Source organism: Citrus sinensis, chromosome 3 (assembly GCF_022201045.2).
Source record: "Citrus sinensis cultivar Valencia sweet orange chromosome 3, DVS_A1.0, whole genome shotgun sequence".
Lineage (NCBI taxonomy): Eukaryota > Viridiplantae > Streptophyta > Magnoliopsida > Sapindales > Rutaceae > Citrus > Citrus sinensis.
In genome coordinates this window covers 18,997,896-19,013,538 of record NC_068558.1, presented here as the reverse complement: position 1 = coordinate 19,013,538, position 15,643 = coordinate 18,997,896, and the positions used below count along the sequence as shown (strand labels likewise).

Here is a 15,643-nt window from a genome sequence, read left to right as displayed (position 1 = left end):
TACAAGCTTCATCCTCTAGATTGTCTTTTGTTTTTAACAAAACTCGAGGACGAGTTTTTTTTCGAAAAGGAGGAGATTGATGTAGGACAATCCTAGTCATAGTAGGAGTATAAATTTAATTTCCTTCTTTTTGAGTTTAATTAGGATTAATTTTCTTGTTTAAGTCATATTTCTTTTCTTATAAGGAATCATAATTTTATTAGAAATAGGATAATTATAACTAGTAGAAATAGACTTATTATGCTTTGTTTCTAGATACAAGCTTTTCATTAATAATATTCAGTATTTTTCAATTGAGATATTTTTTCTTTTGTGAGAGCCTTCTTTCTTGAGTTTTCAAGAACGTATGATAGAATAAAATCTAGTATCACTTTCGCACTGTGTCACATAATATTCTTTCAATTAGAACATTTTTATAATAAATTAAAGCAGTAATAACATTTTAGCGTCCTAATGATTTAAATTTATTCAATAAACATATAATTTAACCACTATAAAATAAGTCACTAACTCCAATTTTAAAAAACAATTACGGGCATATTTTGCAAAAAAAAAAAAAAAAACTCTATTATTATATAATAACGAGTTGCACTTGCCTCCTTCACACTAAAATTGCGCCGTACCCTATCTAAATTTAAAGGTCGAGGAATTTCGGGAGGTTATTTTTTAAACGAGTTAGAGAATTTCAAATTTGGAGTATACATATACTTGTTACAATCTGCCTTAATTTTGAAGACATATTATGTATGTATATATGTACGCAGGTACAGATAGGAGGTGGTAGTAGCGGTGTCAGGAGCCCAAAAAAAATTAATATAGCAGGAGTTGAGTTCAAATAGTAGTATAATTTAAAAAAATTTCGATAAAATAATAAGAACCAAAATTTTGAAACTTTTTTTGAAATATTTTCATTTTATCAATTTACAACTATTCCCAATGAGTTTTAAAATCATTGATTGCTAACCTTATTATCAACGCTATATATTTTTTTTAATCGTATACAAATAGACTATCATTGTCTAATTATACCATCTTCAATAGCTAGCTTCAAAAACTTTAGCAAATCATTATCTAATATTCTAATTTTTCAGATGCCTTAAAGTTTAAACCCTTATATGATTCTTTTAGAGAGAAAAAAAAAAAAGAGAGAGTAACGAACGTTAAAAGAAAGTATAGAAAGTTAAAAAAAAAAAAAAAAAGCTTGATATTTTTGAAATTTTATGGAGAGACTTCTCTGAAAAATCAAGTCACTAATACATCAAATATGAAAATGATCTTAAAGGGTTTTAACTTGGATACTTGATTTCTCTCATAATTCGTAATTTCGTATGCAGAGTGGCTAGCTAAAATAAGAAGATGAAACGAAAGCCATTCATTTATTGCTAAAATATTTAATAAAGACTTAATGTTGGTTCTAATATTTACCAACTGGTCACTCATTTACAGTTAATAGTTTTACCCACTGTAATTTGCAACAACACCTAAGTCTCAAACATCTCCTGATCAGGTAATTATTAATTAATTTAATTACATAGAAGTTCTACTAGTTTGTAAAAGCAACCACCCACATAAAACTAAAAGCAGTGCTGTAAAAAGGCATCATTTCTGCTATTTATAGTTGCCGATAGAGCTCATCAAAAGAGAGCTCCAATCACAATTTCATAAAATCAAAATGATTGAGAGAAGAAAAGATGACTCTGCTGCTTCACCAGAAGCAAAAAGGAAGAAGAAGAGCAAAATGAAGAACAAGAGAAGGTTTAGTGATGAACAAATAAGGTTGCTGGAGTCCATATTCGAATCAGAGTCCACGAAGCTTGAACCAAGGAAGAAGATGCAAGTAGCAACGGAGCTAGGGTTGCAGCCTCGCCAGGTAGCTATATGGTTTCAGAACAAAAGAGCTAGATGGAAATCAAAACAGATTGAGCATGATTATGCTCAGCTCAGAGCTAACTATGATAGTTTGGCATCTGGTTTTGAATCCTTGATCAAAGAGAAGGAGTCCCTGCTCTTAGAGGTAATAATAGCCTTTCCCGAAAGCAATTTCTCCGGTAACTAATTTCTAGGAACTTGCTCGAGTGATTTTCATGCAGTTATTTTCTTTTGTACGGTCACCAAAGTTTAGTTAATCACACTCTTCCTATTTTTTCCATAGTAATTTTTTAATTTCAACCAAAAGTTTTGTTTACCCCAAAAAAATTTTGATTTGTAGCCATCGATTTTTAATAATATATAAAAAAAATTAAAAATTATACTTCATCATAAAAAATTATTTTAATTGGATTTGTTATATATCCAATATTTTATTTAAAAACAATTAGGAAAATCACATTGTTGTAAGCAAATTAAATTTTACTCCTGCTGGGAATAAAGTATGGCCACTCCAGTACCCGACTTTGAATCCTAGAGAACTACGTCCTTCCAGAAACTTACTGTAACTAATTGTTAATTTAATTTATTTTTCTTGATCCTGAAGCAGTTGCAAATGCTGAATGAACAGCTGGGAAAATCGGACTATGAAATTAATGGCGTCGGCAAGGACTTGAAAAGAAGTGATTGGAGCAGTTCAAACAGATTAAATAATAATGATAATAATGACAACAACAAAAGCGTCGATGATTTTATAGCGTCATCTGAAAAATGGTTCAACGAGGACTCAGGTGGCCTCTTAGACCCGTCCACAAGCAGCAGTCCACAGTCACACTGGTTAAACTTCTGGGTTTAAATTGATCTCGCACAGTAACTTGGAGAAGCTAATATACAAATTTATTTCTATCTATTTTGTATTCTATTGCAATATATCATGAGCTTGCTCTCACCATCGTATCTGTGTGTTTGTGTGTGTGTATATATACATATATATATAAAGGGTACAAGTACACGACACAACACAACTTACCGGCAAAATTCAAGGGGTCCTAAATCATAATATGTATTAACTGATTGCTTGAGATTGATTCTCTAGTTTTTCACTCCTATAATTTCGTTTCTTCTTCTGCTTCTTCTTCTATATATGCTTCTCCAGTGATCAACGTATTGAATTTGGATCAAGTAATGCTGAGCTGAGCTGAGCTGTTCTCATCTTTTTCATAATATTTTACTATCCGTTACATTTATATTATTGTACAGTTAAAATTTAATTACCGGTACGTTCTTATATAATAACTATTGTGTGTTAGCTGTACGTGTATAAAATCTTTGGTATCCTAGTTTTCGGCTTCTTCATTTAACTTACTTTTCATGTCATAAGCCCCAATCTGAAATGAAATTTTATGTTCCCTCAATCTAATTGTAAAGGAAATTTTTATCAACTATAAGCGGCCGGCTTGCAACAAGCTGCCCACCAGCTAGTCTTTGTCCGATAAGTTTCAGCTTTCAGCATTGCTAGTCTTAAATTTATACCAATTAATTTCAGTTTCATGCAAATTATACTGATTATTTTCTTAGAGATTATTTTAGAACATATTTGAGGAAATAAAAAAGGGTAAAAAAATTATAATCTTATAAAAAGAAAAATAAAATTTGATGCAATTTTATTATAAAAACATGCCAAGTTCTTGAATTTCTGTTTTTTTCTAATCACATAAGCCTTTCTCTACTTAATTATTTATGTTGATCATAATCCAATGGACAATGGATTAAAATTCATAACTTATGAAAGGGTTGAGATAATTTTAACTAAGTTTTGATATAAATTTATAGTCATTGATGTCACTAAATCCAATGACACAGATTACCGACTCACGTTTTGTGAATTGCATTCAAAGACATCAATCAATAAATAAATAACCTAAAACCATTATGCATTGAAGACAGTTTGGCCGAGTGGTCTAAGGCGCCAGATTTAGGCTCTGGTCCGAAAGGGCGTGGGTTCAAATCCCACAGCTGTCATGTAATTTTAATTTTCGTGGTGATATTGGATAATCGAATGCCAACCACACACAAGTTAACCAGAACAGAAGCACTTGAAAGTTGAAACTGTCTCTGCCATCTTGGGATTTCAGAGCAGGAGCACTTGAAACTGTCTTGGCCATCTTGGGATACGATTTTTTTTTTTTTAATAAGAAATTTAAGTACAAGTTAAAATGGCATTCTCAAGCTCAACGACACCCACGGTAGCCTATTTTAGCTGCTTCAACACTTTTAATGAAATCTCCTCTCCACTCTTCAAGCCTCCTAAACTCCCTCTCTTTTGGCCATGGGAAAAGGTACCGAATTTTTCTAATATCCTTCTTCTTTACTTGAACAAATAAAAATTGGTATAATTAGAAGGAAAAACAAATGTCTAATTAATGAGTTGAGATAATGGGCAGGTAAAGATGGGACCATTGAGTGCTTCCCCAATGGGTTTTGGCACCTGGGCATGGGGCAACCAGTTTCTTTGGGGATATCAAGAATCAATGGACTCTCAGCTTCAACAAACCTTTAACTTGGCCGTGGAGAATGGTATTAACCTCTTTGATACTGCTGATTCTTATGGGACTGGCAGGTTAAATGGAAAGAGTGAAAAGCTTCTTGGAAAATTTATCAGTGAAATTCCAGGTTAGTTTTTTGTTTAATGTTTTCATCTGGAGTTCAAATTTAATAATGAGTAGCTACTAATTGAATGCAATCATCCAAGTTTTGTAGTTGCTTTAATTTGGTTATATACATACCTCACTGCTCCCTGTTCATATATTGTTGTACTCCATAGTTCATGTACAAAATAAAAACACGTTCTTAAGACAATTTTGGCTTTAAACCGTTGCTTGAAGTTTGAACTATTATGTGCTCTTATTTGTTTGTTAAACCTTTTAGGGAAGTTAAGATTGGTTGCTGTTGGCATGCAGTTTGGTAAAACACACTCTTATGCCAAATTGCTTGACGTTAAAAGTAACACATATGCACCTTGCCCCGTCTTACCCGTGAATTAAAATCAATCCTTCACCTCTTCAATTGCAAGAGGCCAAGCCAAGCTGTCCTCTTAGGACTCCTCTGATGAGACTCCGACAACTGAGTGGTTGAAAATCAAGTGAGTGGCTGGTGAATTGAATGCAGTACGTCAAAGCTATGAAGATTATTCAATCAATTTTATGCACTTCAATGTTTTGAATCCATCGAATCACTAGAGCACCTGATTGACTTACAAGATAATCAGCTTAAGCTTATCATATGTGATTGATCATATTCTTTGTTTTCCTATGAGACCTTGCTTACAATCACCTATATGTGCAGACATTGATTAAGACTTTTATTTTGCCTACGACAAGGTTTCTGGTTATAGAGCTCACACATGGGGTGCATTCTCAGGGCAAAAGCAGGTACAAAATAATATTGTGATTGCTACAAAGTTTGCAGCATACCCTTGGCGTCTGACACCAGGGCAGTTTGTAAATGCATGCAGGTATTCCATCTGCCCTTTTCTGTTTCAGTTCATGCAATTGTACTATTGTGTAGTTTTTCTCTTTCGACTCATAAATTACTTAAAAAGAGTTGTTGCATAACCCCTATAGAGAAAAATGAATCTTTGACTTAGTTTATAATAGCTATTTCAATGGACTATAGAATCTGATGAAGAATCATTTTCCAGGGCCTCTCTTGCCCGTCTGCAGATTGAGCAAATTGGAATTGGGCAATTACATTGGTCTACTGCAAATTACGCTCCTCCACAAGAATTAGCTCTTTGGAATGGTTTAGTGGCAATGTACGAGAAGGTTACCAATTTTTACATTAAAATGTAGAGGCAAATAATTAGCAGACATCATTCTATTTTGATCACTGCACATTATGAGAATTGGCTCCAGAATTTTAGGCAGGAATTGAAGTTGAAACTATAGCATCTTAATGCCCCCGAAAGTATAGGTTTCATATTGTTGTCTTTGGTAAACACCTGAATCCATTACCTGTCCAGTTGCTATTAAAATAAAGTTACAGAATCGATATTAGAATTGTTAAAACTCATGGAAATTGTAACATGCAGGGTTTAGTCCGCGCAGTTGGGGTGAGCAACTATGGACCAAACCAGCTTGTGAAGATTCATGATTACCTCACAGCTAGAGGAGTCCCTCTGTGCTCGGCACAGGTATCAATTTATATAATCTCATTGATGTGGAGTCCATCCTAAGGATATTTGTTTTTCTCTAGCTCTTAAAGTACCTTTTAAGTACTTGTATTAGAATCTTTTTCTAATACAATAAATGGATTTTTATAAAATTGAACAAGATCATCATCAAATTTATCAATTTTGAAAACATTTTATAGACTAAACATTTTGAAAACAATATCTTGCCAGGTCTGGATGGGTCTTGACACTACTTAAGTCTTTTTGCTAGCTAACTACTATTTTTGTCTTGATGAGTCTCTTATTTGTCCATCATTTCATCAATATCCTCTACTGTATCTTCATCCAAGAATTGATGATGCGTAGTTTCTGTTTCTGTTCCAAATGATGGATGTTAGCCATTTAATCAAACTTTTGGATAGTGCATCAGTGTCATCAACCATATCCTGGGTAGCTAAAACACTAAATGAAAATTTATTATTTAAACGCTAAGAATCGTATACCTATTTAGTTTAGACAGATTCAAACTCTTTTCATCAACCTTAAATAGAGTCTTTTCTATTTTAAAACCAGCTCTTTTGTTGATATACTTCAATTCTTTACCACTAAAACCCTAAATAATCAACAAAAAGAATCAAGTGTCATATCCTAGCATATCATCTGATCTTCATAGCCGAAAGAGCTAAAAGATTCAGAAGAAGATATTATCAATATAACCAAGCTTCTCCACAAAAGACATATATAGAAAAACTTATAAAATTACAGCATTTTACAAATGGATTGAGTCTCACAACAAAATAATAGCACAAGGACAAATATTATACTATTTTGGCCAAAAAAATCGTCAATGAAGACTTACTCCTTTACTATAGCTAAAAGTCGGTACTAAAGAAAAATGTGAAGAATATTTGAATATCATAATTGAGATCAGTGACATGACATCATGTGGAACAAAATCGGAAGCTATGAGTCATTAGTTATTGGATGAAGATATAGCAAAGGCAATTGATAAAACGATGGACAAATAAGAGATACCTCAAGATAAAAATAGTTTTTAGCTAGCAAAAAGACTTAAGTAGCCAACTTTTTCTTTATTTCCTCTTTACAAATGTTCTTTCTTTACTCACTACCTGATAAGGAAAAAATTGTGAAGGCATCTTTTTAATTTTTGTCCTTTCTTATCAACGCTTAGCCGCCAAAAAAAATTATTGTAGTCAATCATGTCTTTTACTATTTACTTTTTGGTCAGTTTATTGGCACAAAGTCATCTGTAAATATTATCCCAATTTCTTATCACTTTGTACTTAAGAGTCAATAATTGTAACGACAACTTTATTATACATAAATAGATTGCAAATTGCTCAAAGAAAGACAATCGTGATCACAATCTTGTATTCACACAAGTAAAGCTATAAAATTTCCTTTACTTATTGCCTTTCACATTTAGTAAATTTAGACATCAATTAGAAAGTGATTAACATATTTTAATTTTTTTTTATCTTATTCATTTATCTTTTGGGTTAACTATTCTCCTTGGTTAATGAAAATATAATTTATATTTAAAGCATCAACAAAGGGCTAGTCCTTGTTATTATTCAAGGGAAAAGAATTTAGAAAAATAGTTTGAAAACAAGTTTTTGTTTGACAAAAGTATTGAGAACTCGATAAAAATTTTCCCTTAATTTCTGAAAACTTCTTTTTAACATGGTCTTTGTTAGCCGTATCTTGCTGAATATATGTTGTTTTGATAAAAGGCATTTTGGCTGTGAGTCAAGAGCTCAAAGCGTGAGTCAGGAGTTCAAAGGTGTTTGGGCATTTTGCTTTGGCACTAGATTTATAAAAACTTCAAAAGGCGACTTTTTGCCAAACAACTCCCCTTTTCGTCAACATCTTTCCATCTAGAACTCTCTCTCCTCTTCTGTGATACCTGAGCAATTATCATATTTTATTAATTAACCACCAAAATGCCCAAACACTTAGCCACAAACAGCCATTAGAAGAAATATTTAGCCATGCCAAAGCAGGGCAATTATTAAAAATCTAAAAGATTTTCCCTTTCATGGCGACAATGTAGATATGGTAAGAGAAAAATTAATAGAATCCCTCTATCAAGATTTTGTTTCAGTAGCCAACCAAATATTTAGTAGCCAGATGAATTTCTTAATCGAGTTCAGAACAGGATGGTCAGAATTAAGAAATAGCACTGCACTTAGACATAATTTTTCAACCGTTTCATTTAATTACTCTTTAGCCAAAACACTAAACAATGAAAATTTATAATTTGAAGCCTTAAGTTTTAGAATGATAGAACCGTATACCTATTTAGTTTAGCCATATACAAATTCTTTCCACTAATCCTAAATAGAGCCTTATCTATTTTAGCACAAGCACCTTTGTTGATAAACTTCATTTCTTTACCACCAAGACCCCAAATAATCAACAAAAAGAAAATAGGTGTCATACTTCTAGCATATCATCTTATCTCATAAGCGAAGAGGCTAAAAGATTCAGAATAAGATATTATCATGATAAACAAGCTTTTCGGGAAGAGAGATATACAGAAAAACTCATGAAAGTGGGTTGAGTCTCTTTCATGGCTTTAACTGGACCTGTGGGCCTGGTTTCTTTGTGGTGCCCCAGCCAAGACCACACAATCTTACACTACTATGCATCACGAGTGTCCCTGGGTTTATTGAATATGGTATAATTGTTGAAAGTTGAAATCTCTCGGTTTCTAGAAAACCATACATTTAGTGGAGACCATGCTGCATTTGCATAGACTGACATAAGTAACCTAAAAGCTGGTAATCATAAAATTGTATCTTACATTCAATGAGATGTCATATTTCAGGTGCAGTTTTCTTTGCTGAGTATGGGAGAAAATCAGCTGGAGATCAAGAATATATGTGATTCTCTGGGCATCCGCTTGATATCTTATAGCCCTCTAGGACTCGGAATGCTTACTGGGAAATATACACCTTCTAAACTTCCCCGTGGACCTCGGTATTGCTTTAATTCACTATAATTATTCACTAGGGGAAAATGGGTGAAAGATCAGTCTCTTTTCTTCAATTATGAATATTTTCTTGCATTATTCATTGCTTGTTTCTCAATTGGATCAATTGTCTGCTGTCAGGGCATTGTTATTCAGGCAAATTCTTCCCGGATTGAAGCCTTTATTGCGCTCTCTAAAAGAAATTGCAGAAAGACGAGGCAAAACCATACCACAGGTATTTGGTTTGAACAATTTTTTAATTCTTAACTATGCCCATCAGGATACATCATCTTGCATCTGTAGTTGTTATAAGTTTTGTGAAGATGTTAAAGGCATCCAATTACCAGGTTGCGATAAACTGGTGCATCTGCAAAGGTACCATACCCATTCCTGGAGTTAAGTACGTGAAACAAGTTGAGGAAAATCTGGGTGCTCTTGGTTGGCGACTCAGTTCAGATGAGTTGCTTGAGCTAGAATACGCAGCACTTGAGTCCCCGCAGAGAATGATCCAAAACATTTTTCAGACAAGGTAGTTTGTTATCTCACATTTACCATGCATAAATATTTCCCTTTACCTTTGCTCCCAACTCCCAAGCCAACATGATATAATCCAAAATCCAAAAACATTTCTTGAAACTTTGAATTTTGGATACTATTCAAAATGACAGATAATATGGAGAAGAGAACTGTCAGGCGACAAATATTATTGCAAATAGCTTATCGAATTTTCAACGAGGAATTGGGCAGATCGGACGAGAAGCATACAGAGTCGATAGTTGACCCGCAGTTGAAATGTCAAAATTGTTCCATTGTATTACAGGATTGAACTTTTTACAGGGATTCAACCAATAACATTATTAACAGATTATATGGTTTTTCTTGTGTATATTTTGCTCAGGTGTTAGAAAAATATTAGATACAGAATCGACCAACAATGGATGATCATTACCAATGAAAGTGAAAAATTTATTGGTGCTTAAACATCAGTGTAAGAAAATAGTAGATTCAGGCAAGTTATAATAAAGTGCTCAATGTCACGGCACATAGAGGCGATAGTAATCAGTCTACAAATACTCTCAACCCTGGAAACATCTTGAAACAGAAATCACGTACTAAGTGACAACTATTACTAGGCAATAGTTGATGCTACATATTCTAGGCAAAACATCCTGTTTCAGTATAAAATGTAGCATTTCTCTGCAGAATATCTACTTGATCTTCTTCTTTGGCCTCAGCTGCAATATACCAAGGAGTATATAGTGTAAGTTAACTAATGCAAGAAGACTAAGAAAAAGCAAAGCATAAAGATACATTGCAACTCAAAATGATTTACCTGGTTGCTGTGCCCACATTTCTTCTTCCTGCAGTTCACAGCACGGGGGTGCAGGCGTGCATAACATCTGTTGCATATATTAGGTTATTAAGAATCATAATCATCAACAAATTTAATATGAAAATGATAACAAATAATAAAATTAATCAAATTTATAAATGAAAGTACAAAAGAGCAAACAGCAAAAGTAGAGATATCATACAAACCAAAAATACTTCAAGGATGCGTTTGGCAGCTTGCATTACACTGTATTGTATTGCATAAAAATACTGTTCTTATGCAAACTCATGTCTTCCTGTAATTTCTAGTTGCATAAAGGAACATTAAATAAACCATAGGAGATAGGGTTTAGCATTGCAATGCTATTGATATTATTTAATCATTATACTTTTATTATTCAATAACTTTTAATAAATTTGTATTATATTTTAAATAAAATTTAATTGAAATAATATAAAATATTAGTCAAACTAAATATTTGATAAATAAATGATAATACATTATTTTACTTTTATTACATAAAATTTTTTAATTATTTTACTTTAAATATGTAAATATTAAAATAATAAATTTAAAACTAAATAGTTATATTCAACATTAATAAATAAAATTAATTTATAATTAAATTAAAAAATTAATAATTTAACACAGATATTAATTAATTTAAATAATACTAATTTATTTTAATATTAATACAAAATAATATTGTATACAATACAATCCACACTACACCAAACATTGTGTTAAATTACAACGTAATGCAATACATCCTAATGCAATGCAATGTGCCAAACGCACCCTAAAAGATACCCTCTATGTGAAGTTCATAGTTAATCCAGACTTAATCCTGGAATTTCTAATATATAGTGTTAAATACTTTCGATATACTATAACCCTCTATGTGAAGTTCATAGATAATCCAGACTTAATCCTGGAATTTCTAATATATAGTGTTAAATACTTTCGACATAGTATAACCAATCATCTACAGAAATTACCAGGAACCACCCCTTTAAGAATGAAAATAAAAGAAGCCATGCATAAGTGATTTCTTCCTCTAACCATAATCAACAAAATCCTTAAGCAAAAACCCTAACATGATTCAGAGATAACTAAGTACAAGGGGAAACGAACATGTCAAAGCACCAATTCTGACTCAGTCAGTGTCTCAAGTATCAAAAGTATGCGCTTGTGTGGCGCATTCTCAGCAAAATAAGTCCATATGTGATCCAACTAAAGAATATCAGAAATAGCTGGGAAGTTAAAAGTAAAATCCTAAATAAAAGAAACCATCCTTCAACACCATCATAAGGAGGGAATTGAGCTACCTCAACATCTTCATAAGGAAGCAAACTTGAGTCTTAGCTCCAGTTTCTGGCAAAGCTAACTACATTTTTAAGAACATAGAACACTTCCATAACTATAACCATAGCATATAAAATGTACAAAACACACTGTCTAACACAGGACAAGAAAGCCATGACGCTCAAAATAACATGATACTATCTTATAATTGTTTTAGAAAACAGGGACTAATAACAGTAAAAAGTGATGCAATCAAACAATCGATATCCAGAACTAAAGATATATATTTCAATCAAAACTATCTTAAAACCAATGATAATTATCCAAACTTACTTTCGGCAGATCATCTTGTCCTGGTTATACTTCCTTGCCAATGCCATCAAAGAAGGCTCAATAATACCACCACGAAGCCTCAGAACCAGATGCAGAGTTGACTCTGAAAATTTTTTATATGCATTCAAATAAATCCACTAATTAAAACCCCAAACATAATTTACAAAAGAATAATAATATGCTGGAAAAAATTTATGTTAAAAGGCCAATCTAAGTTTCACTCTTACAATTCACTAAACTAACTAACGTTAAGTTATTGGTAAAAATGGCGCAAAAATTTTATTAATAAATAAAACAGAATAACCCTTTTGGATATTGTAATCGGCTAGAGTACGGCCATCCTCAAGTTGCTTCCCAGCGAAGATAAGTCTCTGCTGGTCCGGCGGAATACCTAAGAGTATTTTTAATCAGCAAATCGTTAGATCTTAATTTGATAATCAGAGAAAATTCTAAAGTTTGATTTTTAACTTAATAAGTAAGTACCCTCCTTGTCTTGGATCTTGGCCTTGACATTGTCGATGGTGTCGCTGGATTCGACCTCGAGGGTAATGGTCTTCCCCGTTAGGGTTTTCACGAAGATCTGCATTTTTTTCCCCTTTTCTCCTTTTCCTCTCGCTCTCTCTCTCTCTCTCTAGCTCGTTTGCAACTAGCCGATTTTGGGATTTGTTTATATATGAAGGACTCTGTTCATGATTAGGGTTTTTAGTGGGCTCTATTGCTCTTGTTTGGTTACGAGATTATAGACGTACTTGTTGGTCGTCCTTTTTCATTCTTCCAACTTCTTAGTGTATTATCATCGAGATCCCTACAGTTTAGTAAAGTAACATCTATGTCCCCTAACCTTTGGCACTTAAATTAATTTAGGCACGTGTCATCTAGGGGTGTCCGTTTGTATAATCATGCCGTGTCATTAATTGAATTGTATCAAATTTAAGTATGAATATGATTCATTTAATAATTGTATCAAAATCTTTAAATACGAATATGACTTGTTTGATAAATAGGCTTATTAATAATTTTAGCTTGTGGACAAAATTTGAACAAAATATGGAGAAGAGGGAAAAAGGAGAAAATTAGAACTATAACTAGTTATACTTCTAGATATTTAGGGGAACTTTTCTCTTTTCTAGTGACGTTCGATCATAAAAAGGGTAAATTTTTATATTTATTAGTCAACTATAGTCAACGATCCAAATTAATGAAAAAACTAATTGTTGGGGCTCGAAGTGAGCAATCAGTTCGGTTCAATTTAGTTCAAGCAACAAAAGCCAAATGGTTCATAAATCTTTGAATCAATTGGTTCTTTTTTTGTTCGGTTTAAAACCAAACCGAACCAAACGGTTCACTAAAAAAATTAAAATAGAATTTATGAAAATAAAAATATAAAAATTAAAAATCCTAGCCTAAACTATATCAATATAGAAGGTCTTTAACTCCTTACATGATTGAAACATTGATATCAACACAAAATTAGTTGGGGTCTTCTCTTTTCTTAGATACGACAATAAACTTTGATCAATTAATTCAAGAAAATGAGTTTATGGATCAACTTTTAAAATGTATGTTCTGTCAAACTTAAATTTAAGTTTATTTTGAGTAGATTGCACAATTTTGATTTGTTTAACATTCGTTCATGTGGTTCAACATGAAGAATATTTGGATAATGAAGCTGATACATTTTATTTGTTTACATGTGATTATCAATGTGATATTATACACTATTTTATTTTCTTTAATTGTTGGTGCTTGGCTAATGGCTCACTTTGAGGGATAATAAAGGTATTGTGGATGTGGAAGTTGAAGGATCAAGAAGTGGTGATTGAGAGGTGTTTAGTAGTAATGGAACTTTGATGTGAAGTTCCTTCAATAATTTGTAATGAATTTCTAGAGTACGGTTGAACTTTATTATGCTTTTTACTGTTTGTAGATTTATGAACTCAATATTATTGTTATAATAATCGTATATTACTATTATATTTTGTTTTTCGTAAAATATATAAAGTAAAATTACTCTACTAAACCAGACCAAAGTATAGAACTAAACTAAATCGAGTTGAATTAATTTGGTTTAGTTGAGTTCGATTCTAATATTTGGTTCATATTTGGCTCACAAAATCATGAATCAATTGGTTTACTTCTGGCTCGGTTTTAAGTCAGAGTCAAACCAAACCAAATAGTGCACACCTCTAGTTGAGGCTAGAGTACTGACTTTTTTTTTTTTTTCAAGAGAGTATTGACTTTTCAACCCATTAAGGGAGGATAAACAAGAGTATTTTATGTGGGTGTATAGTCAAATTTACATTTATACCCTAATGGAAGTAACAACATAGACATACCACACAAAAATTTCTTTTTTTAACATAGTCTCATGTTGGCACATTATGTCACTACATTATGGTTAAAACTCTAGTTAAACAACTCAAGATGAGGTGAAGATCATCACCTATAAATAAAACTTTCTTCAACCCTTTGTAGTACATGATTGTATGGTTTATTTAATGATCAACAATATTTATCTCATAATAAAGTAAAACCTCTATAAAATAATATTGTTGGGATTTGGAAAAAATATTATTCTAGTGAGGTTATTTATTTATCAAAAAAGGAATAATTTATTAATTTATCGATAAATGAATATTTATTAATTTATAAAGAGTTTTTTTGGTACATATATTATTCTTTTAACTAAGATTCATGTATGAGTTATAAAAACAAATACATGTACATATAAGCCAAAAAGTTAAGGTAAATACATTTTAATTATCATGTATTTACAAATGATATCAATAAATTAATACAAGTACATGTATAGAAGCCAAGAAATTAATGCAAATACATTTTTATTATCATGTATTTACAAACGATATTAATAAATTAATGTAAGTTCATTGTACATAAAACATAGAACACAAAAAACATAGAACACAAACTCTAAAAATACATAATCCATTATTTTTAATTTTAGACTCAAATCATTAGAATCATGGCTTCTCATTTTTAAGGATTAAAAGAATTTTATATCGACTAATGAGATGAGGAAAGCATTGTGCGAATATAAAAATGAACATCATTCCTCAAGTCAAAAAGATTGCAACAATGTGTTCGACAAAAATTTCACCTCTCTACAAGCTAGTCAATAATATTAAATACGCTTAAAAAATGTCAATTGAATATTTGTCAAATGCGATTAAGAATAAAAATCTTAAGAGGCATGAACCAGCAAAATATCCCAAGTTAGAAAAAGTATTGTATGAGTGGTTTCTCCAATATTAAGAGAAAGTGAATATGACTAGAGAAATTATCCAAACCAAAGCAAAAGAATTTTTACAGAAAATGTATGGCAATTCTAATATGAAATTTAATTTCTCAAGTGGTTGGCTCGAGCACTTTAAGGCAAGACATGGAATTAAATTTTATCGAATGTTTGATGAAAGTGGTTCGGTAGCCATGGAAAATACTGAACCTGCTTTACCAAGTGTAAAAGCTAAATTAGACCAATTTCAATGGAAGGATATCTACAATATGGATGAAACGATGGGTTTATTCTATCGTTTGGAAGCAAATCATTCGCTTGCTATAAAGCAATTGGAAGGACAGAAGAAGGACAACAAGAGAATTACTATTTCTGTTTGTTGCAATG

The 15,643-nt window shown here is 31.9% G+C and overlaps 3 protein-coding genes and 1 non-coding gene across 7 annotated transcripts; 3 read left to right on the top strand and 1 right to left on the bottom strand.

The window, feature by feature from the left end:
* Positions 1-1,585: 1,585 nt before the first annotated feature.
* Positions 1,586-2,815, top strand: LOC102628407 (homeobox-leucine zipper protein ATHB-12-like). Of its 2 annotated transcripts, none has more exons than XM_006493109.4 (2): positions 1,586-2,014; positions 2,474-2,815. In XM_006493109.4, exons 1-2 carry the CDS (start codon positions 1,673-1,675, stop codon positions 2,720-2,722), a joined length of 591 nt encoding a protein of 196 aa, XP_006493172.2. In that variant the 5' UTR covers positions 1,586-1,672; the 3' UTR covers positions 2,723-2,815. The 2 variants fall into 2 exon arrangements, with proteins under 2 accessions (XP_006493172.2, XP_006493173.2); XM_006493110.4 differs by having other exon boundaries at positions 1,598-2,014; positions 2,477-2,815.
* Positions 2,816-3,808: 993 nt separating this feature from the next.
* TRNAL-UAG (transfer RNA leucine (anticodon UAG)) lies at positions 3,809-3,888 on the top strand. Its single transcript has one exon. It is a non-coding gene; the product is annotated as a tRNA-Leu (tRNA).
* Positions 3,882-9,920, top strand: LOC102627243 (pyridoxal reductase, chloroplastic). Of its 3 annotated transcripts, XM_052437866.1 has the most exons (9): positions 3,898-4,205; positions 4,311-4,539; positions 5,287-5,380; positions 5,567-5,690; positions 5,957-6,058; positions 8,889-9,040; positions 9,174-9,267; positions 9,380-9,561; positions 9,701-9,920. In XM_052437866.1, the coding sequence occupies exons 1-9, from the start codon at positions 4,083-4,085 to the stop codon at positions 9,702-9,704; spliced, it is 1,104 nt and encodes a 367-aa protein (XP_052293826.1). In that variant the 5' UTR covers positions 3,898-4,082; the 3' UTR covers positions 9,705-9,920. The 3 variants fall into 3 exon arrangements, with proteins under 3 accessions (XP_052293828.1, XP_052293827.1, XP_052293826.1); XM_052437868.1 differs by lacking the exon at positions 9,701-9,920 and having other exon boundaries at positions 3,882-4,205; positions 9,336-9,482; XM_052437867.1 differs by lacking the exon at positions 9,701-9,920 and having other exon boundaries at positions 3,890-4,205; positions 9,380-9,565.
* A 57-nt stretch (positions 9,921-9,977) lies between these two features.
* Positions 9,978-12,673, bottom strand: LOC102628116 (ubiquitin-60S ribosomal protein L40). The gene is made up of 5 exons (XM_006493108.3): positions 12,487-12,673; positions 12,308-12,394; positions 12,004-12,106; positions 10,366-10,432; positions 9,978-10,267 (listed from the first exon to the last, which is right to left on the bottom strand). The coding sequence occupies exons 1-5, from the start codon at positions 12,587-12,589 to the stop codon at positions 10,241-10,243; spliced, it is 387 nt and encodes a 128-aa protein (XP_006493171.1). The 5' UTR covers positions 12,590-12,673; the 3' UTR covers positions 9,978-10,240.
* Positions 12,674-15,643: the final 2,970 nt, after the last annotated feature.